The sequence below is a fragment of the Carcharodon carcharias genome, chromosome 9 (genome assembly GCF_017639515.1).
Source record: "Carcharodon carcharias isolate sCarCar2 chromosome 9, sCarCar2.pri, whole genome shotgun sequence".
Lineage (NCBI taxonomy): Eukaryota > Metazoa > Chordata > Chondrichthyes > Lamniformes > Lamnidae > Carcharodon > Carcharodon carcharias.
This window is the reverse complement of record NC_054475.1, coordinates 143821506-143846217: the sequence shown is the minus strand read 5'-3', so window position 1 is coordinate 143846217 and position 24712 is coordinate 143821506. Positions and strand designations below refer to the sequence as shown.

At 40.9% G+C, this 24712-nt stretch overlaps 1 protein-coding gene across 3 annotated transcripts in view; it reads right to left on the bottom strand.

Moving 5' to 3' along the window:
* The window catches only part of amot (angiomotin), an 83011-nt gene that overhangs the window by 22154 nt on the left and 36145 nt on the right, over nt 1-24712 (bottom strand). For all 3 annotated transcript variants that reach the window (XM_041195366.1, XM_041195365.1, XM_041195364.1), the window contains 4 exons: nt 19987-20290; nt 16002-16146; nt 9663-9755; nt 4369-4514 (listed from right to left, as the gene is read on the bottom strand). In XM_041195366.1, coding sequence (XP_041051300.1) covers nt 4369-4514; nt 9663-9755; nt 16002-16146; nt 19987-20290 — 688 coding nt within the window. The remainder of the gene's footprint in view (nt 1-4368; nt 4515-9662; nt 9756-16001; nt 16147-19986; nt 20291-24712) is intronic.

Genomic DNA, 24712 nt, shown 5'->3' with positions numbered 1-24712 from the left:
CAATGATGGGGGCAAAAAAATTCAATAAATATCGTCCCCGTGTACTTTGATTGGAGGAGCAGTGAGCGCGGAAGACAGAATCTGTAAGGAGCGGCGCCTCCAATCTCAGATTCTGTCTCTCCCATATTGCTGCTCCAGCTCCTCGAATCACAGTGCTCCTTCCTCCTGCTCTTTTTTTTCTCTTATCCTTTGACCTTGCTGGGGGGCAGCACCACAGCCTGGATGTTTGGCAAGATCCTACCTATTGAGAGACCCCCAGCAGCTTGTTGAGCTCCTCGTCATTGTGGACAGCCAACTGCAGGTACCTGGAGATGATGTGGGTTTTTTTTTTGTCCCAGGCCACGTCACTGGCCAGTTCCAGGATCTCAATGACGGTCAGGTAGATGGGGGCTCCGGCCTCAACACACTCGGCATAGTGACCCTTGCACATTGCGCAGTAGCCGGTGGATCCAGTTGACAGGGAACTGGAGATCAGCTCTATAGGAGCAGGTCTTGGCTTTGACTGAGCAGATACCAGCTGCCAAGGCCACTGCCTGTCAGAGAGGAGCCGGCACGGGTTCTGCGATCTCTCTATCCTGTGTTTGTTCCCCTGCCGACGGAGGCTCACTAAGACCCGGCTCTGGGCCCTGGGGAATTTGCCTATAATTGTGTCCGAGTCCGGCTTCAACTGCGGTGGGTTTGCTCCTTGGGAGCAGCCAGCGTTGGTGGACAACAGCCCAGACTGTGTGTGTGTGTCTCTCTCCAATCCCAGTGGTGGGTGGAGAGAGATGGTAAAGCATTATCTTTTCGCTCTGTTTTATTAAATTCTGTTCAGTAACTTGGTACTTTAAACTGATATTTTAACAAGGTGTCATAAACCAGAATTGAATTGCAAGGATGTTATTTATTCTGCAAAGTGAGAAAACACTCATTCGTCATTGAAGCTCAATTGGCTTCCAATTGAAATTCTTGATTAGATTACAACATTGAATCTCATTCCTTACGTTAAACATTTTCTGTAGATTTATACCTATACGCTTTCTCTATAGCCTTGTGATTCATCAAATAGTTCTAATTTGAGATGAATCTGATCTATTACTGTAAATTGGGAATTGTGTTTAGAATTCAAACTTGAGAGAAAATACGAAGGGCAGAATTTTTCCCTTGGCAGCTCGGGGGGGATGGTCGGGAAGCCGGCTGCTGCCCGTGATCGGCACTTGCACCACGATTTTACACGAGCGGGCCAATTAAGGCCTGCCCAACATGCAACATGAGCAGCAGTGCTGCCTGTGCAGGCAGGGGGAGGGGGGCGAGCAGGCCAAGCATGAACTTCGTGCATGCACACGAAAGAGTGCTTCAATCTCCCTGAGACACGTAGCTGCCTCAGGGAGATGAAGAGCTGTTTAAAAAAGCTAATAACCAAAATAAAAATGCCATAAAACATGTCCCCTCATGTGACTCTGTCACATGAGCCAGGAAATGTTTGCAATTCAAGTGCAAAATTTTTATTTTATTTTTATTTGCTTTAGGAAACCACATCCCGCCCGCGGATGAGGTTTCCTAAGAAATGCCTTTTGCCTGCCCAACAACCGTTAGGTTGAATGGGCAGTGAAAATTTCAGGACAATTGTTAACTTAATGGCCTTAATAGGCCTTTTAATTGTCAGTGGGTACGCTGCCAGCTCTGACGCACACCCGCTGACTGAACTATCGCGACAGTGCACGTTGGCTCATTCATGCTCGGCTGACATCAACAGGCTTCATTTCAGGCTTGGGCGTGTCGGGCACGTGCCCACACGCCAAGCGAAAGATCCTGCCCTAAGGAACTAAGGAAGAACAGTATCCTGAACTCATGTGAAAATGAAAAAGTAACTCCCAAAAAAATCTCAAGAAGAGCCCTTGAAAGAGAATTATTTTGACACCTGATGGGGTTGATATTAATCCATCTGCACCCCACACAGAGAAGGGGTGTGTTAAAACCCTAAAAATTGGGAACATGTTTTGATCGTGGAAAGTTGCAGGGCACGCATATGTCCCATTTTGGAGAGTTGGAATATTTCACTATCATACTTAAACCAGGCTTAACTCAGTGCAGTTGGAGCCCGATTTAAATTTAACAGCTGAGTTTCCCACAGTTTAGGAAATGTGGCAGTGCAAGAGAGGTGAAATCTACAAGCTCAATATTTTAAGACCATTTTATAGCAATCCTTGTGGGCCAGGAGGAGCAGGAGTGCTTCCCCTCTCCAAACCTCAAGCAAACCTTCAACCTAACTTCTTCCAGTTGCAGACACTCTCCCTTGCAGTAATTGGCAACTTCCCCTGCCTCCAACTCCTGATCTCCAATCTGTCCCCTGCCCGCTTCACCATTTCCCTAGCACTCCCAACCTGCCTCATGCTCACTAGGGACTGTCCTCAAGAGTCCTGGGTTCTAGTCTCCTGCCTCTGTTTACACATCTGGCAACTGACCAGTCTGTCACTTTGACCGGCTGCCAAGTGGGAAATGGAACAAAGAGATCCTGCCATTAAACCAGGAAGGATATCAGCGCCCCCAGCATTGCTGGCTTCCTCAACTCAGGCGGACATTAAAAATCTGATTGCACCACTCTATCAATGTACTGGCCAGTAGCCTCTTTCAAGCAATATTGCCAACAGCAGCTTAACTAGTAATTTAATTTGCTGTTGGCTGTGAGACATTACTGTGTGCAAAATGATTGCTATGTTCACCTGTGTAACAGTGACTGGAATACAATTTACTGTATTCATAACATTAACGGGCAGGTCTATGAGACACAATAAGGTACTTCATGAATGCAAGACTTACATTATTGAGTACCATGAATAATTAGGATAGAACTGAGAGATGAAAAACACTTACCAAATACCTCACCAATAAAATGGAAATAAAATTGATTTTTGGCTATGGATCTTTCATTAATCTATTTTGCCTCAAAATGTCCACAGTTTGAATTTTTATTGCATTCTGAATATATTAAAAACACAGCACACCATACAAATGTTACTTAATTGTAACCACATTCTTAATGTACCAAAGGTTTTGCTGTTCAACAGCAACTGGAGTTACTCATTAATTACTACAATTTAGGGGTCCAGTGCTGACTTACTTGTCCTGGTAAGCCCATGATCTATAGTTAAGAGGTGCAATCAGGACAGTAACTCCATGCTTGCAGTAAGAAGCCAAACCAAATGTATTAAATTATAATCAGGAAGGGCGATACTTCCTTCATGGTTGGGGAATTGAGAGGCTGCATCAAAATGACCACAAACTACTAAGCAGTCAAGATGCAGGGTCAGAAATAAAGATGCTTTTTTAAAAAAAAACAGGCATGCATTTTCTAAAGGCATAAATACCATAGAGTCAACATTTCAATTATCAAAAGGCAAGAAATTTAAAAAAGCAGATATGAGGGGAAAAAATCTATAAGATGGATGTTAAACAAGTGAAACAAGATAATTATTCTGCCATTTTTTCCTCTCTCTGCTCTCCACCCCAATCCTCCAGAAAGTCCCACAACAGTTGAACTGCTCCTTGTCCTCTACCAGTGCCCACAAAGCAGCAACAACTGCCTGGGGATAAACCTCCAATCATTGTGCCCGAACTTTTCCCTGAAATGCAGCCAGTAAGGGAAAGGATTTTAAATAGTTAAAAAATATATATATCTACGTGGAAGGCTGACATGATTGTGCGCACAAAACAGCTGCTTCTGTACGTGTGAATGCGAAACAGGCACATGCATGTCCATGCAGGGATCGCTTAAAAGCTAATATTTATTGTACAGCTTTCATTTCTAAAAGTTATTGGGACAGCCACTTCAGAAACTGGACTTCCCAATTCAGGAACAGACGGGGAACTCCCCTACCCCAAAATTCTCCAAATTTTCACCACTCCTAACAGTATTAGGCAGATAGAGTAAGAGAATCCATGGTGTGAACAGCCCACTATACCTCCTTTACATGGCTATTCTGCCTTTGTAGCCATTAGCGTGTACTGGCAGGCAAGGCAACAATTGGGCCATTGCAGCTGAACCAGACCTTGCCCCCTCACCCATCGCACTCATTTTTTGGTAGGATGATTGGATATTTTTAAGGAGTGAGAACCCTTCTTGATATAAACACCTTATCCTAGGGGTACTAAGACCATTAGATTTAGAGATTAAATCTGGGATCTGCTTATTTTGAAAAGATATACCAGTGAGCTTATTTATAAACATTTACACCAAAATTCAACTGAAGTGAGATACAAAATAATTGACAAATAAATGTAAATGTTATTGGAGTTACAGATGTTTTATCGCAGCAGTTTTGTTTCATTTACATGTTAATGTCCTATTGACTATAACAGATTATAAGATCATCCTATCCCTCTTCATACCTCTTCCTCCAATTTGACCACTTTGCCCTGAGTGTTGTTCAAGGCCTGATCACGGATTTCAATGTGTCTTCGCTGATCCTCATTGGTAGAACGGAGGGCAGATAGCTCCATTTCCAGCTTCTCCTTTTCTCTCATATTTTCTTTATCTGGAGAGTTGACAGGGATAAGGTAAGAGGTAAATAAACATTAATTTCTGGAGAAAACTAGAAACTGGTTCGCATATAGAAGAGAAGTACATTATACAGTGTGGGCTTTATAAACACAGACCTGTGCAGTTTCATCAATGGATTTTAGATAGAATACTGGCCAAACTCCAGTTCATATTTAGAGGATGCATAGGAAGTTTAGAATGCCACCAGGGATGACAGGTTTCAGTTATGTGGACAGACTGAAGAAGCTGGGATTGTTCTCCTTAGAGCAGAGAAGATTAAAGGGAGATTTAGTAGATGGTTCAAAATTATGAAGGGTTTTCTTGGGGTAACTAGGGAGAAATTGTTTCCAATGCCAGGAAGGTTAGCAACCAGGGCCGTATTTAAGCTAACTGGAAGAAGAATCAGACCAGAGATGAAGAGAATGTATCTTTTTATAATGAAGCAAGTTATGATGATCTAAAATGCACTGCCTTTGGTGTGATTCACATCGCTGCTGTATACATTTCAAGTTCTGTAATAATAAGCAACTATTCTACCATCTAAAACACAAAGTTTCCCTGCTCTCTAGTATCAACTCATACTGTAATGAATGTGCAATGCACAAATTTGTAGTGTGCAAGAATAGGAGTGCCACAGACATGCATAAACCATATGGCTTCAGAAGCACTGGTTGACTGAACAGTCTTCAAATTCATCCAGTTTCAGACTCATTGAGGCAATCTTCAAGTGAATGCCCCAGTTCCCATCTTCCATTCTTCTGACACCTTATTGCTGTCCTTGCTAGGAAGTCAATTCTTCACTTTTCATGCGCCTTTGTTAAAAATTATCTCGAAATGATTTCAAATTGCTCACTCTTTTCCTTTCTTAAAAAGCCTCTTCTAATTCCGTTCTACTGCACTGTCAGCAAACCAACCACCTTTCCACTGTCCATTTACCCTCCTAGAAAGTCTTTGAGTGAGGGTTGTTAACATTAATGCAAGCCTCGTGTGCATTACTAGTAGTATGCTGCATTGTCCAAACTCAATGCTGGGGGACCTATTGCATGGATTCATTATTCAATCTATTTAGATTTTAGTATATATTTCACTTGTCTAGCTGGTTTTCGAGTGCTGTTATGGACACACCCAATAGCTCTTGAACAATCACTGATGCTATTCATGCAGTGCACACACTATGATTAATTTTGAATTCACTGTTTCATCAGGAAATGGGAAGACTGCTGCAGATTTTTATTCCCCGTGACTCCTACCTGCTATATGTTAAACAAAAGCATACTTAAAAGGTTTAGTGGGTTATGAAAATCTTGGATCCATTTGTGCACCTATAGCAACTGTTACCTCATGGAAATGTCTAGGTCATCAATGCACGATGATGTTCACAGTAATAAAAATTGCAGTGTTTTAACTACATATCCATTAAATAATCTCACTTGCCTACTGGGAATTCTAAAGCCATTATATATTATAAGCCAACAGTTCAGTCATACTAATGTCACATTGAGGCACAGGTCCAGTGTCGCCACAGCATTCCATTCTGTAATGGGATATATAGTCTCAATCAGTCTTAAGAAGTTGGTTACAGTTTTTCCTCAATGTCCCTGGGCTAAAGAGGATGAAAAAAAATACCATGCCTAGGGTTCTACTCCTGATTGCTATGCAGTAAATTCATCTTGAGGGCGTGATCTGACTCAGCTGTGATGCTACACTCAGGTGAACAGCCAGCTGACATCACTGCCCAGGATCATGCAAAAGTGGCCAGCTGGATGAGGTACTGATGGCTGCTGAAGCTCATGGAATTATACACAATCCAGTAGAGAAAGAGAGACAATAGGTGGCAAAAAAAATCTTAATGTAGATTAACCAAACTGATAATATTCCTGATTATTAGATGAACTGTGATAAAAAATAATTCACATGATACAGTGTGGATAAAGCAATATGGATTTGTAAGGACTGCAAGACAACCTAAGGCCTTCCTCAAGTTCAAGGATCTGTACTGTACTATTTACACGTTGAGATATCAGGGGGCAATTTTAAAAGTTCTAACACATACTGGTCATTAAAGTACAGCAAACAACTTAAGGTCATGATTAAACATTCAGGCTATTTGATTTCAGCCTTCCAGGATACCAGTGACTTATTACACTTAAAAGCTATGTAATAATTTCAAGGACATTTGTGTTGTTTTAACCTTCAAGTTTTACTGGGTGTAGCTCAATAGCTGAAGCAGCTTTTGTTCAGTGTTCAGTGTCCATTCTGAAGATACACAGTCTAGTCTCAATTGCCAGTCATAATTCAACCTAATTGACAAACTTGGTCAAGATCGGCTTCGACTGAACATTCCAGGTAGGTAAACCAGCCCGTCACAAGCAGGTAAGAGGTTTCCAGCATGGAGGAAGCATGGAAAGACCACTGATTAGATTACCACATTTGATTTATGCATCCTAATGGAAAATTAATGGAACAATGACTATCTTTGGTGAGTACATTACCAGAACAAATCTAATAAATTTTGAAAACCAAACCAACACTGCAGCAATCAAAAGCCAGATGAAATGGGGCTAATTTGATCAGTTAAACAACTCAGCCATGGTCTTCATGCCAATAAGACTGACCATCCAAAAGAAACAAAGTGGATGATAGGCAATGTAAATGCAGGGTTTTGTTTTCTTTGAATAACAGATATCAAAGTTATGATCCTTATGTTAAAAAAACTAGTGTGAAAACTACACTTTGAAAGTTGTTCAAGAAAGGGCCTTTGTTGGGAATTCTGTGGGAAACTTACTGATTAGCTGCTTGGTATGCACAGGGTACTTTCCAAGCTTGTCAGCCAAAAGGAAATTCAAGCCACTGAAGACATAATCACCAAATCCATCGCTTTGCTCCAAGCAGATTTCATGTATCAGGGCCTGCTCTCAATCTCAGTAGTTAAGAAATCAAGGTAGGACCTATCCACTTGCATGATGATGATTGAATAAGCAATGGGTTGATATTCCAACAGTCATCAATAGGGCAATGATATCCAATTCAATATGCAAGATTCCATACAGCTTGCACTATGAACTGCAAAAAGCTTACATTTCGCAGTGGCAATTTTTTTTCCTTTTCTTAACATTTGTTTCTTGAAAACTTATCAAAAAATCACATCTGCTTTCTGCCAAAGAGCAAAAAAAGGGAAAACACATTCAAATGTTTTTTGGCCTTCAATTATTCTGACAACTACTGTCTCCCTACTTGGCCGCCTGTATTATAATAAACTGTGTACTTGAATAGCTCCCCTTGTATAAAGCAAAGCTTAGGACACCATTTTTAGCAAAGAGACAGGGTGCCTGCTGCACATCAAAGCTCACTGCACATTCCAGAGACACTGCTCTTGGAAATAAAGTGTAGAGCATTTGGGGATTCAAAGAATAAACTTGCCAGCCACGTTGGTGTGGGAATGCCTTGAAGTTCTGACTGTATTCATACATGGAAATTCAAAGCAACACTTGGAATCTATGATTCAGAGGTTTACACACTTAACACAGATAAAGCTCAGGCTGATAACTGCTTTATTACAGCAATGTATTATGAAGCAATCAGTTTTAAGCCTTTTATTCCAAAAATGCCATGAGGATTTTTTTTTTAAAAAAGGAGGCAAGTTTGTGATTAAGGAGGTTGGATGGATTGAATTAAGCCATAATGGATACCAGAGAGCTGTAATTGAAGAAAATACGTTCCCCTAAAGAATGAAGCAGACATCCTTAGACACAGCTCCATACAGGATGCCAAACTTATTAGAAGTTTGAAAATGATTTTTAATTAAAAAAAAAGAGAAAAATGATAACACTCTTGGTGGCAGCAAGGTTGAGTATAAGAGTAGGTTATCAGGGACTCATTTGTTAGAATATATCTGAAGAATTGATAAGTGTTGTCACTAGACTTATTTAATATAAAAACATATTTACCTACAGGATAGGTAAACTTGTCCCAATACAGCTTTACATTATGCCAACATGCGTTATCATATAAAGTGTTTATCACAAAATGTTCATTAAATCCATAACCTCAAACCATTCTCACCGCAACTAGTGGCAGGATTTCAACAGCTCGGAATGCTCCAACAAATGAAAGGATACAACTTGTATTTGCAATGGTAGATACTGTTCACAGTTCAAGTGGACATAGCTAGAGAATTTCACACACTATTATGCTTTACTGAAATTTGATCAATTTATTGATCAATAAAATAGAAAGTGTTAACTACAGAGCTGCTGAGGTATTATTACAATTAAAATTTCAAAATATTGCCGTTTTTGCTAAGCAGAAACCATGGCAGTCATCCGAGATTAGACTGTGCATCATGATCAATAGACAATACACTCATCATTTCTCCGTTGCCATTTTAGCATAATAGTGGAATGTGAAATGAAGCTGCAACATCAATTGCCAATGGTACAATAAGTAACATATTGGCACGATTGCCAGTACTGCAACGATACACAGCAAAACAAAATAGGTACAAATGCAATTCCAATCTGAGTCATGCCGAGTGCTGTATTGTCTCCCAGAAGACAGGGTAGAAAATTAAAAGAGAAAAGTCAGACGTGGGCAGCCTTAAGCATCTTTGTGGTGGCTGGCTATAATCAGATAATGACAGCAGTCCAGAAAAAAACCTAACACCTATCCTTGCAGCTCCAGGCATGAAGACAGTCTGATAGAGGATAAAAATATTTTAAAAAAGGGACAATTTATCTGAACGCCTTTCCATAAAAAAATAAAATTAAAAATTTCAACGAAAGCCGAGGTACATGTAGAGGGATACTTGAGAAGGTAGCAACTATTGCACCATATTTCATCCTGCACAACCTGGCAGCCAGCAATGGCGGAGGAATGATTTTTGTAGCATTTTGTTTCAGGAACTGATATCCCTTTAAGTGGGGTCAAAGGTAATCAGAATAATAGCCACAAAAGTCTTTACTGTATGTACTCAGCTTTGCAATGACAACATTCAACTTACAACTTCAAAGGCCAGTGACAAAGTCAGAATAGAATCCTTTCAGATGCTAAATTATTGTGGATTAGTTCCCAGGCTTTAGCTGTAGCCTTGGTTATTGAATTAAATGACCGTTTCTCTGAGGTCCAACAAGAAAAGCCCACTTACTCTGCCCAATGAGCTGAGCGATAGTTTTTCGGTTGTCTTCGGAACCTTCACACTCTTTAACAGCAAGCTGTTTGTTAGCAGTTTCCAGTCGATCTACAATCCACAGAACGCAAGAAAATTAAACAACCAAGCCTTGAGGGGGAATGAATTTTGAGAAGAATTGAGCAGAATTGTGAAACTGTAATTTCGAAGCATACATATATTGCAAAGCTATTCTCAAGTGGTTCTGACAAACCATCTCTGGTACAGATACCACAGGTAACCAAAAAAGTAGTTCCTAAGCAGTAAAATTCTGCAGATTCTTTTTAGTTTATGACCCAGTGTTTAGATCTCTGCCAGTGCTTGGGAAATCTGCACAAAACAGCAATTTTTAGCTTGCTTTCACTTGGAGTTCCACCAACCCATCAGCAGCTGAAACCTATGACTCCTCAATCTCCTGTGGCAAGCCTAGTATGTTTGTGCCACTGGTTGAAACCAACCTTTTCAGGGTTGTAAGGAGACTTGTTCAAGTAGCTACTATGCCACTAGCGTCACTGCAAATGTAATTTTGGTGCGGCCTCACCAGCACGGCTGTGTTTGTATTTACTAACTATTGAGCCATGGCTACAGAAAAATCAGGACTTGAAATTAAACACTACAGGGTATAACATATTTAGAAAAGAGAGAGAAAAATGGGGAGGTGAAGTAGCTGTACTTATTCGTGATAGCAATTTCAGTAGAAAAAAAAGAGGTGCAGCTATCAGCAAGTCAAAAAGAGAATCCATATGAATAGAGATTAAAGATAATAAAGGGTCAATCACACTAATAATTGCAATATACAGACACCTAATAGTGGAGAAGAGAGGTGGAGCAAGAAATATGCAGACAAATTAGTGAATTGAGTAAAAAACAAACAGAACAGTAATCATGGGGGATTTCTATTACCCTGATATCAATTGGACAGAAGAGCTAGGTAAAGGGGAAAAGGGAATGGAGTTCCTACAATTTGTATAGGACTCCTTTTTAACTCAGTATGTAAAAAGCCCAACCAGGGAAGATTCACTACTGGACCTAGTAATGGGGAATGAACCAAAGCAGATAAGTAAAAGGAGGGAAACAACCAGGCAATAGTGACCATAATATAATTGTTCTAAGGTTTGAGAGATGGACATAATCTATTAACTTGCTTTTCATCATATTTAAAGAAAAGTTTATTTTGAGGGGTTGATAATAGAACTTGGTAAAATAAAATGGGCAACCAAATTGGCAAACAACAATGGGAAACATTTAAAATGGTGTTCACAGTGCAGGGAAAATATATTCCGCTAAAAGAACAAACTAAACACTGGTGCAACTCCATGGATGAATAAATACATAAGGGAACAATTGAGAGTTAGGAAAGAAGCAAACATTATGTAGATAGACAGTGGAGGAGTGAATGACAAGAGATTAGGAGATAATTTTTTTTAAAAGGAAGGCAGAGAAGAACTATGAAATTAAACCATCAAGGAACATAAAACAAAGTAGCAAAGTATCTTACAGGCACATGAATAAAAAAAAAGGTTGTGATGAGAATGGGACAGACAGCATAATAATGTACCACAAGTAACCACAGCAAGATGGCAGAAGTATTAAATCATTATTTTGCTTCAGCATTTACCAGGGTGATAGAACCGGTACACATGACATTGAATGATGAGATGGATAATGAGATAAGTGCATTTAGAATAAAAAGGTACTGAAAAAACAAACTCAAAGCCTCTAGTGTGGATAGATTGCATATACATATTTTAAAAGAATCTAGGAAAGGCATTACTACTCATATTTAATAAGGTGTACTGTCAAGAGGATGGCAATAGCTAAAGTAATTCCAAAAGTTAATAACAGTGACAGAACATATCCAGGGAATCATAGGCCAGTAAGCTTATCAGTGGTAAGAAAAATAATAGAATCCTTACTTAAGGAATGAATGGCAAAAAAGTATACAGAAACAAAAAATATAATGAATAATCATTGTGGATTTCAGGAGGGAAAATCTTGCTTGACCAGCCTAATTGAATGTTTTGAGGAAGTAAGAGAGAGCAAACAATGGTGATGCAGTAGACTTAATTTATCTGAATTTTCAAAAGGTATTTGATAAGATGCTCCATAAAAGACTAACAAATAAGGTAAAGGACTGTGAAGTTGGGGACACATGGCAGAGAGGGTTGCTAGCTGGCTTCAAGACAGAAAGCAGGGAGTGGGAGGAAAGGACAGTTGTTCAGAGTGGCAGGGGGTAGGAAGTGATGCTCCAGAAGGATCAGTGCTGCACCACTGCTGTGTACAATTTACATTAAGGTTTTGGACTTCGGAATCAGGAATACAAGTTCTAAATTTGTGCATGACACCAAATTGGTGGGGGGTGGGAGAAGGAGGAGGAAGAGAGAAAGAGACCGAGAGAGAGAGAAAGAAAGAAGAGTCTCAATACTGAAAGGACTGCATTAATTTCCAGAACAGACAAATAATTGGCAAACGAAGTTCAACAGATAAATAGGAGTACATTTTGGTAGGAAGAATAAGGAGGTTACTTATTACTAGGAAGGTACAAATCCAAATTCAAGTACAGTACTGGAAGAAAGAGATCTTGGAGTATAATTACATCAATCACAATGTTCTGCCACAGGTTAACAAGGCCATGAAAAAGCAAACCAAGCACTAGGCCTTTTTTTAAAAAACAGGGATAGAAATGGAAAGTAGGGAAGTTAAGGTAACCCCCATGTTGAACCTTGGTTAGACCACCTTTTAAGAGTACTACGTGCAGTTCTGGTCATCTTCCATACCAAGGATACTGAGACACTGGAGAGGGTGCAGAGAAGATTCACAAGAATGTTATCAGAAATGTGTGGGTATACTTATCAGGAAAGGAGTGCCAGGGTGGGTCTCTTTTTTTTCCTGAAAAAAGGCTAGGGGGTGGCCTAATAAAGGTCTTTAAAATTCTGATGGGTTTTGATAGAGTGGATCCAGAGAGAATGTTTCCTCTTGTGGGAAAGAGCATAATTAGAGAAATGTCTTCACTCAAAAAGTGGTAAGAGTATGCAGCTCACTACCAGAAGAAAATAGTATAGATGCATTTTTAAAGGGAAGCTAGACAAACTTTTGAGGGAGAAAGGTAAAGATGGTTACATTGGCAGATTTAGTTGAGAAAAGTTAGGCAGAGACTCGGTGGGACATAAACGCCAGCATGGGCTGGTTGGGTTGAATGGCTGGTTTCAGTGCCACATATCCTATGCAATTGACATAAAATCAACTGCTTATGTACGAGCATGATTTGCAGTTGTTTAAATGTAAATTCACCACTGTAGGTGGTTCTCGACAATACAAACTGGCAGATTCTACAGCAATGGGAGCCATAAGCACAGAACCCCTTCCAAAGTTGTATTCCAGTATAAATGTACCTTGAGAGCTGCCCCTCTATTGTAGATGAGAGATGAAACATATCAAGTCAATGGATGCCAATTCAAATGCCAGCCAACCTGGCAAACTCAAATTTCACCTGAAGTATAGCAAGCAAAAATTCAATAGAGAGTTTCAAATTGCATATTCAAATGGCTACTTGGAAGTGAGTTACAAGCTGGAATCTAACAAAGAGGTTCTGATGGCATATATGCTAATAAATACTTATGTGTAACTCATATGGCTGCAGTATAGTCCAAAAATTAGGAGGATCAACCTGAAAATGTCAAGTTCCTGGTCTTTAAAGGTCTTAAACCAAAATGGTGTGTCAGCCCTATAAATTGCCAAGGGGAGTCACTTTTTAAATAGTTGCTGTACATCAAAACGTGCAATTAAAATTCTTTACAGTCCCTTCAAATGAGTACTCTGTTTAAAGTATCATTCTAATGTCCCACCACACCAGCAAATAACACTTATGTAAGAATATTATGCTCTTTTGCAATATCACTAGTGCAGGTTTAGTGAAATTTATATTAGCTTAGAAAGATTTATTACACGTTTTTGCTCGTCTAAGTTACCGAATACCAGTCCTATGAGCTCATCTGAAAATCTAATTTTATGCCTTGCACCCTCCCCTCCTCACCTGCTTTTCAGTATTTATGTCATTTTGTTTTTCAAAAGATTTTATCTCAAACCTTTTGTATATGTTATGTTTATGGCGCTTTATAAATATTACTCAAAATTCTATCCTGTCAATCTAGTCATGCGTCACAGTGCATGCGAGACACAAACAAACCATTGATTTCAGAGTACAGCACTATGTTGGTAAGGGAAGTGTTACTTTTTAACAGCTAAAATGTAATAAAGTCTTAATTCCTGTAAAAACATTAAGGTAATAACGGAAGGAGCAACGAGGGAAAAAACAGATGGGAAAAAGCATGAGAATCATCATTTGTAATTAAGACTGGTTATTTTTAATCACAGAATCGTTACAGCGCAGGAGGCCATTCTGTCCATCTTGTCTGCGCCAGCTCTCCAAATTAGTATTCATTTAGTGCCACTCCCCCAACTTTTCCCTGGAACCCTGCACATTCTTCCATTTCAGATATCTTATCAGAAAAGCAAGGCTATAAAGATGGTTGCTGGAGAGATGTTGAACAACTCACCCTACACCGTCAAGTCCCAACCTCCTTGACTTCTCGGCAAATTCCTCCACTCCAAGTGCCAGTATGTGTACCTCACTGTTCTGACTCTGGCCTTCTTTGGAGCCTCCTTGCTCTCTTCTTTCACTAACAAAGGCTTCTGTCCTCTGAGTCCTACAATCTGGAATATGCCTCCTAAACCTTGCCACCTTCCTATGCAACCTTCAAAATTCTTTTACAATTCTAGCATTTTGATCAAACCATTGATAACTTTGAATTCTGTCGGCTGTCTTCACATTTTGAGGCACCTTCAGACCCTGAATGTACTAAAACCTAAGTAAATGCAATCTGTTGTTGAAAGCAAAAGAAGCTTCAACAAGAGGGAATAAGGGTCAGGAGAACATGACTAGAGGAAAATACACATGCAAGAACAAGGACAAAAGCAAAATTGAGCAAAGGCAGGGAGGAAAAATAGAACACATACAGTAAGATGAGGCAGACCATTTGATCTACCTTCGTTCATCCATCGAAGACTAACTATCATTGCATTCTATTTTTTTTTAAATCATTCCACAGTTTGTGTCTCCACTAGTTGGACTGCAGGTCCTGTCCATTTGTTAACTAGTTTGTGCAGAATAATTTCAACATTCATCCTAAACCTGCTGTTGATCCCGTGTCCCTTTTATCCTACTTTCACAGCCCAATGGCCACTCTTCCCATTCCCAGAATTACATCTGGTGCTCTCCCCTTGGCCTCCTCCTAGGTTTCATCCAATGCATTGCCCCTCGGTGACATCATCCGAAAGCACAGCATTAGTTTTCGCATGTAAATCAACAATCGGTACACCCAGCTCTACCTCACCAGCATCTCCACTGTCTTTTAATTGTCACACTAATTATCCATCATCCATTACTAGATGAGCAGAAATTTCCTCCACCAAAATATTGGAAAGGTCAAAGCCATTGTTCAGTCCCCACCACAAACTGCACTCTCCTCCCACTAGTTCCCCATCCTTCTCACTGGCAATTTTCTGAGGTTGAACCAGACTGTTTGCAACTTTGGCCTCATACTTGACCCCAAGATTGCAACCACATATTTGTGTCATCACTAAGACTGCCTATTCCCACCCCTCTAACACCATCCATCACTGCACTTGCCTCAGCTCTGCAGCGGATGAAGCTTCTAAACTTGACTATTCTACCATACGCTCAGCTGCCCTCCCACATGCTACATCCATCAATATTTTCCCTTCAAATATTTATCCTATTTCCTATTAAATGATATTATAGTGTCTGTCTCATTAGCCATTCATGGTAAACATTCCATGGTCCAATAATCTTCTACCTGACAAAATCTTCTTACTTTCCCATTTGTTCTTTTTTTGATAATCCCCAGTTAAGACACCATTGGTACCAATTTTCCATCCAGTAGGAGGAATCTTTCACTCATTACCATTTGTAAACTTGAAAACTTTGCTTTGCTCATTAATGCATTGCTGTGTGTCACGGAAAGGCAGGTTGTCTATGATTCTACATGAAGGCAAGCAGTAGAAAAGAATCGTGTTATCATGGGAGGGACCAAGCACTTTCTCATATGAAGGCAAAGGTCAGGAGTACAAAAGAAAAATTGGGCCATTCCTACACACTTCCGACTGATTACACAACACTGGTAAATACCATGCAATCTTTCAGATATATTTGCTGCTTGACAAAGTCACTAAATACAAGACAAACATCTATTTTCTCCATTTCATCTATTTCGATCGAAGCCTTAAGGCATGTTTTACCTCTCAGATCTCGATTGAAGTCATGAAGTCTGCGGATTTCACCTTCTAACTTGTTCCGCATGGCTTTTTCCAAGGCCTCCTTCTTGGAAGACGACTTCACCAGGTTTTCATAAGCTTCTGAAACCCTCTCAATTTCCATCTCCAGCTGCAAAAAAATGAAGTTCATAATCAGCTCCTTCACCAGTGACTGTAAGCAGCAGATTCACAGTATATGGTATATGCATTCTGGGGCTTGAAACAGAAACAATACAGTAGCTGGTGCTGGGAAAAAGAAACAGGAACCAGCATCTTTGCCTAGTTTAACACAAGTACAATGACTACACTGCTGACTGGAGCTGATTTTGGAACTGTTCCCAATTCCCAAAGTACAGTATGTTGAGGATATCAAAGAGACATTAACAAATTACTATGCCTAAATCAGAGGTTTTGAAATGGAATCCTCAAGTATATCCCAGGAGACTCGGATCAGGTTTCTGTCAGCCTGTTATCAAATTTCTGGGCTCCTCTGGATTTGGCGACTCACTAGCACTTTCTTTCTGCTGAAAACATTTTCCACAATAATAGTACTGTTTTTCTTCAGGTAGCTTTTAGAAATTAAAACAAGAGGTTCTCTGGAGTGTGTCAATATCTGCGGGGAGCCTAGGCAGATGGAAAAGCTCACAGATCAATGGACATATCAGTCAGGACTGCAGTTATCAATATGTTGAGACGCAGATATTCAGAAATTTTACTGTGATTATTTTAAGGCAGGGAGACTACTGCAGAACCATAGCTCTTAAAATAAATTCTTGGAATATGGGTGGCATTTACTGATCATTTATAATTGCAGTAAGGACACAGTTCTCAAAGTCACAAGTGACAGCCTATCTGATTGACAAAAACAAACTATTCCTTCTTGACCCGACTACAACGTTTAGCATGACCATACCATCTTCCTCCACTGCCTTTTCACCATCATCCAGCTGGATGGGACTGCAGGAACCTGTTTCCATTCTTCTCTATCTAAGCTAGAGAATCAGCTGCAATGCGGTTTCTCCTCTTGCTTCTGCAGTTACCTCTGGTATCTCCCAAGAACCAGAACTGGATCCCTCCTAACTTTCATCTACACGCTGCCCCTTGGAGACATCATCTGAAAATAGCGCCAGTTTTCACATGTACACTGATGAAACCCAACTCAATCTCAACACTACTTCTCTCGGCTCCTCCACTGTTGATAAGTTAGACCGTTTGTCAACATCAAGTACTGGAGGAACAGAAATTTTCTCCAAATAAATATTGGAAAGACAAAACGATTGTTTTATTCACCATCACAAACTCTGTTCCCCAACCATAGACTCCATCCCTCTCCTTGACAACTGTCAGAGGATAAATCAGACTGTCCACAACCTTAGAATCATATATGACATCAATTTGAGATATCAACCACACGTGTCATCAATAAGATCATCTATTTCCACATTCATGGTATTGCCCGACTCCTTCCCTGCCTCAGCTTACCTGCTGTTGAAACCCTCATCCATGCCTTTGTTACCTCTACACTTGACTATTCTAATGCAGCGGTTGTCAAACTTTTTTTGTGACCACCAACATGTCCTAACACACCCTCTTTCACATGCAACCAGGGAAGAAAAAACTCATCAGAATTAATGGGAAGAATACATGCTTTTGATGAGACACCAATGAGGTGAGGTCTGGTTACAAGTTGAACAGCTTGAGTGTCATGTCAGGCTCTATGTTCAGCTGGTTCCTCTTTGTTTTTGCCCTACAGGTGTTGTAAATCCAATCTTGCAGCTGAATGTTGCTGGGAATGACAGTAGTGCTTCAGAGCTGCATAAATAAGTCCAGGATACTCATTGTACGTGGAGCCAAAGGTCCATCAAACTTTCCTTGCCGTAGACTAGCTTCAATAACTTGCACTTCGCAAGCCATGTCTACTTACTCCAGTATTAACTAGTGCTATCAGCTACACTTTGCATCTCTCCAGATCCAGTCACAGTCTCAATGTTCACCTTGTGCTGCGCTACTCAAGCCAGCTCTCTTGAGGGAGCACACATGAATCTGATGCTCCTCCCACCTACAGTCGAGAAACTGGTCTTCATTCTAGAAAAAAAATTCTCTAAAAAAATTAATGAAACATAGACAGAAACAACTGACCCACTGAGTAGAGAACACAAGCAGAAAACACTGCTGCCTCACTACCTCTGTCTTATGCTCAGAGTTTAATGTGTCAACTGGTTATGATAGCTGACAGCGATTACTGAAGGCCCAGGCCTCCACCCACTGGTGCTTTGATGGGGTACGATATGCAGTGATGGAGAGTGTGGTAATGTTGAAATGTACTGTTTACTGTGCTGCTGTCGAGGTCCAAGTACTTGTTGTTCAACCAGTGAGAATCAACAACACTTGTCAGTTGCCACCACCAACTAGTGACCATAGTTGGAGGGAGGGAGGGAAAAGGGATGGGGTTCCTTTGGGGTCCATGTGACTCTAAGGCGATGAGGCTACCAATGGAAATTCATGTGATAGGCTCGTTAATCTAATACCTGGACCAGACAGTTCCCAATAAGCAGAGGGAGATGGTGGCACAGTGGCAATATCACTGGACTCGTAATCCAGAGACCCAAGCTAACTCTCTGGGGAGCAAGGCTTCAAATCCCACTATGGCAGCTGGTGGAATTTAAGTTCAATAAAAAGAATCTGGAACTGTAAGCTATAAACTATGGTGACTATGAAACTATCAACTATTATAAAAGCTGGCCCATCTGATTCATTAATGTCCTTTAGGGAAGGAAATCTGCCGTCCTTACCTGGTCTGGCTCCAGATCCACAGCAATGTGGTTGCCCTCTGAAATGTCCTCGCAGGGGCAGTTGGAGCTGGCAACAAATGCTGGCCTTGCCAGCAACACCCACAAACCATGAAAGAATAAGTTAAAAAAAAAAAGCATGACAACTGGCCAGCTGTCCAGGCTTGAGAGTGGAAGCAGGAGCAGCAGCCTGCTCATTTGAGGCTGTGATTCTTTCCATTTGGCTCCAAAATAAAGCTGCAAATTAACTGCCTAACAAAGGTAATCCTAGCTGATCAAGCAGTTAGAAGTTCTGTAATGATAGGTAGTGCAGTTTTACCTGGTTAAACCCAGGAACATGCCCACACACACTTGTAGATGCCTAAGTTTTGTCACCATCAATCTGCACCAAAGCTCTCGGGACTCATTCAAGTGTTGGTGTTCTTATGTGCAAACAACGTGGACTCCATAACAAGCATTGAGAAAATTCAACATGTCTCAGTAGCTTGCTTTGGAAATACATTTGAGATTTCTTCAAGTGTCAAACAGTGCCCACAAAAAAATGGTAGCTGTATCTTGAAGGCTTTGCTGCAATGAATTCAGTGAGTTTACAAACTAGGCCAATCAATCAGAAAGAAACAGTACTTACAAACACCACATCTAAAGACACAAAATGTATTTTATATATTAGATTAGCAAAATGCCATTTAATCTGACACGTATTTATCAAGGTAAGGGTGTCAATTTAGGATTTAAATATTTTCCTACTTTTTACATCCAATGCAACTTCCAAGCATTTGCATCTCAGGTACTACATTAGAGGTTGCAGGTTTTCCTCTACTTTACTTTAACAATGCGTTTCAACCCCACCTCCAGAAAAGCATCTTTACCACATTTCCATCTCCAGCTAATGTTCTTCAGCAAACCTCTAGTTTATTGCCAATTTAAAGGCAGTTTCAGGATATTGACCTGTGCCCACAAAGATTGGCACTGCCCCAAAACCATTTAATTTAGATGACTGATACATGACAGTGTTTATTCCCACTGAGGGATGACTTTGAATCCAACCCCAAAGGTGAAAGAAAACATCTTAACCTACCTTGTCGCCAAATCGTCTTGGAAAAAGCTTATGATACAATAAGAAAATAATCAGTCATTCATGCTACCTATAGTGTAAACGCTGCTAACAGAACTTTCATTACCTTCTGTAATTTAGCCACTTTGTCATAGTATCCCTCTAACTCCTGTCTAAGAGCACGGTTTTCCTCTGACAAGATTTCCACCATCTGCTGAGCTCGCAAGACAATGGCCAATGGGTCTCCCTGGAACTGCTGATGCGGGTGGCCTGCAAATGGGACCTGCTGGGGTTGAGCAGCCACCAGGTTTGGTGAGGGTGGTGGCTGCATTACAGACGCAGATCCCATTGATGTCTGAGATGATGATGGGCTATGCTGATAGATTCGCTGTTGTAACTGCAACTGATGTATCGCCCCCTCTTGAGTTTGCCTGTTAATACAAAAGAGACTACTAATTGTAGATAACAATGAGCAGAACATAAAAATAGAAGCAGATGTAGGCCATAGGGTCCTTTGCAGCTGCTCTGCCATTTAACAGGATTATGACTGATCCTTGACCTCAACTCCATTTTCCCATCTGATCCCCATATCCCTTGATTCCTTTACAGTCCAAAAATCTATTAATATTAGCCTTGAATAAACGCAACAACTGAGAATTCTCAATCAATAGACATTATTACAGGTAGGGAATTAATTGCAGTTTAGTACAAAGAAAGGGGTTTTGCCATACATTATTACACCATTTCTCTTATTACACAGCATTAGTTCCTGTTCAAATCAAGAATGGTTGTCTTCCATCCAATGTAGTGAGGCATTTGCCATTCTAACAGATTGACACTAATTCAAAAGGATTGGAACAGCCATCTCTCATGTAAATCTGAAGTGCACTGCCAGGAGTTACAGTCCTTTTGCCAGACAGAAGTATGACTTTTTCTTGCTTATCGAACATGCCTCCCCCAATTGCATGTCTTGCTTTTTTTTGAGTAACTAAAATGGAAAATAATAGCCAGTGGTGCAACTTCCCAAATATTTGCAGACTAGTAAAACAAGTACATTGTATGATATTGTTAAAAAAAACACATCAATGGGTGCATTGCAGGCAAACAACCAAACATTGTGTGGTTCTTCACACTGATTGGTTAAGCAATGACCTCAACCCTCCAGCTACTGTCAATCAGCATTTTTTTCCATCAACATAATGAGAAAAAACATCTTTAGGGCTCATAGGAAACTGAGGCAAGACTGAAAAAATTACACCTGCTGATTTGTCTGAAGCAAACAAGTATTGGCGGATTTGAAAAACAAACTTGCCAGTTCTCAAATACTCCGCCTCCTTCCATATCTGATTCTTCAGAATTACTATCAATTACTACTGAACATTTATACTTGCAATACAGCCTGGGGCCACATGTGGCCCACCTATTGCCCCATCCTAGCTGTCCCTGAAAACAACTTTAACTCATTGTCATATGGTGATTGGAAGATTACAGGATGTTCTTCAGAGTCTAAGCAAGGCCATGGGCTGGGTGAACACTGCAGGGCCAAAGGTAAAGTTAAAGCAATAGATTTTGTTACAGATCTTTGAAGGATAGCAGAGAGATAGGAACAGGAAGGCAACCTTCTATTAGATCATGGCTAATCTGTACAATTCCATTTACCCACTTTTGTTCCTTAATACCCTTACCCAAGAAGAATCCATTGACTTCAGTCAATTGACATATAATGGCACACAACTTCAGTGCTCTATTCAATCTCAGCCAAAGCCTCAAACGTCACCAAGATACCACACTTCCATTTCTACATTACCAACCCAGTACAATACTTGCATCTATATTGCACCTTTGCAAAAATGGACACCCAAGCAAAGGATGACTAAAAGTTTGCTCAAAGCGTTTGGCTTTAAGGAAAGTCAAAATAGGAGGACAATGAAAATACAGGGAGGTTTAGGAGAGAATTCCATAGCTAAGTGCCAAGATATCAAAAGACACAGCTTCCAATGGTAGGGTGAAAGGAGTTGGGGGTTGCTGATGAGGTTGAACTTGGAGCAACATCGTTCTCAGACAGTTGTAGGGCTTGTAAAAGTTATAGAGTTGGGAGCAGCAAAAACCATGAATTGGTTTAAACATGATGAAGTAAGTTTTAAATCTGAGACACTGAGAACACAGGAGCTAATGTAACTCAGTGAACAAAGGAGCAATGGATAAGCACAACTTAATAGGTTATGGACAGCAGTGTTTAGATGAGCTAACTTTAGGGAGTGTGAATGATAGCAGGCCAGCAAAGAGAATTGTTCAGTCCAGAGGGGGAAAAAGGCATGGGCATATCAGCTGAGACTGAACACAGATTTCAAATGTTAGAGGTGGAAGTAGGTGACCTTTGTGATGGTAATTGATATAGTGTCAGAAGCTCAACATGAGATCAAATACGATGTTGAGTTTTAAAATAATCTGGTTCAAACAAGCAGTGGCCAGGAAGGAGGTGGCAATGACGAGGGTGTGGAATTTTTGGCAGAGACTAAAGATGCTGGTTTCAGTATTCTCAGAGTTCAACTGGAAGAAATTACAGCTCATCTAGATCCAGATGTCAGACAAGAAGTTTGACAACTCAGAAGCAGTAAATGGGCTGAGGTAAGGAGTGGAGATGTAGAGCTGGGTGTCATCAGTATAATAAATGCGGAACCTGACCTCATGCCCTCTATGCCACCAAGGGGCAGAGGAGGAGGGTAAGGTTGATCTATGGGAGACTGCAGATGTAATGACACAAGCTTGGAAAAGAACCCAGTGCTAGTTTTGGCTATGACTGGATAGGTAAAAGTGGTACCAAGAAAGGACGATCCACTGAGACGAACAATGTAGGAGACACAGTGGAGGAAGATAGTGTGGTTGACTATGTCAAAGACTGCAAGCAGGTCAAGAAGGATGAGAAAAGAGGTGGTGAACCCCAGACAGTGTACTTACTGACTTTGAGGAGTTACATCAGTGTTCTTTAGTCTTCTGACAGGTCAGTTGTATAACCTTTGCTCCAGTATTTCTAGCAGAGCCATTGCACCATGGAATTCTATGCCTATAACTATCTACAAGGAAGGCAAATCTCCTTCCCACTTCAAAAGCTACCACTTGACTGGTTTCAGATATCCCCCAAGTCCCTCCTCCTTCCTGCTTTAGCACTTTTGCCTCATATTGGGCTTTGAGACATTTGATGTGAACGGCATGACAAAAGAATAAGTAGTAGTGCTAATAAGGTGTAGTAGCAGTAGTGAGACCAGCAGCAGGGCACAAAACATACATACCTATACAATACATAGCTAGAGATTTCTCACAGTTCAACTTCACTGATGCCTTTATCCTGTGTATAGTTTATCGAAAAGGATAGCCCATCCCTGGGACTTTTCTTTTAAAAAAAAAACAATTGCTTGTTGGATTTAAAGTTGGTTTATCCAAGCATAGAACTAAAGAGGAAGTTGAAGGGTACTTTAAACATCAAAAAAAAAGTTATTGTGTCTGAGTTCCTGATCCCAGCTGTGTCATCAGGGAAAGGCACAAAGTGGAGGCCAGGTGTTTCCCTACAGGAAGGAAAGGAGGAGAGAAACAAGAATTCACATTGTGCGTCAGGAACACTAGTGCACTTTTGCATACTTGTTCAATAGGAATATGGTAGATGGCTTGGGGGCAGGTTGTTCACTAGTCCCTCTCAGAAAGATTAGACGAAGGCAAGAACTAAATGTTGTGTGTCAGTGAAGGCTTGTGCTTCAGAACTTGCTGCACCCCTAGCCAAACTGTTCCAGTATAGCTACAACACTGGCATCTACCCGGCTGTATGGAAAATTGCCCAGGTACGTCCTGTACACAAAAAGCAGGTCAAATCCAACCCGGCCAATTACTGCCCCATCAGTCTACTCTCGATCATCAGTAAAGTAATGGAAGGGGTCATCAACAGTGCTATCAAGCGGCACTTGCTCACCAATAACCCGCTCACTGACGCCCAGTTTGGGTTCCACGAGGGCTACTCAGCTCCTGATTTCATTACAGCTTTGGTTCAAACATGGGCAAAAGAGCTGAAATCCTGAAGTGAGGCGAGAGTGACTGCCTTGACATCAAGGCAGCATATGACCAAGTGCGGCATCAAGAAGCACTGGCAAAACTGGAGTCAATGGGAATCAGGGGGAAAACTCTCGACTGGTTGGAGTCATACCTAACACAAGGGAAGATGGTTGTGGTTGTTGGAGGTCAGTCATCTCAGCTCCAAGACATCAATGCAGGAATTCCTCAGGCTAGAGTCCGAGGCCCAACCATCTTCAGCTGCTTCATCAATGACCATCCTTCCATCATAAGGTCAGAAGTGTGCAATTCACTGATGATTGCACAATATTGAGCAACATTTGCAACTCGTCAGATACTGAAGCAGTCCCCGCTCAAATGCAGCAAGACCTGGACAACATCCAATCTTGGGCTGACAAGCGGCAAGTAACATTCATGCCACACAAGTGCCAGGCATTGACCATCTCCAACACGAAAGAATCCAACCATCACCCCTTGACGTTCAATGGCATTACCATCACTGAAACCCCCACTATCAACTGTGTGTGTGTGTGTGTGTGTGTGTGTGTGTGTGTGTGCGTGCGTGCGTGCGTGCGTGCGTGCGTGCGTGCGTGCGTGCGTGCGTGTGGTTACCATTGACCAGAAACTGAACTGGACTAACTGTATGAATACTGTGGCTACAAGAGCAGGTCAGAGGCTATGAATCGTGCAACGAGTAACTCACCTCCTGACTCCCAAAACCCTGTCCACCATCTACAAGGCACAAGTCAGCAGTGTGGCGGAATACTCTCCACTTGCCTGGATGAGTGCAGCTC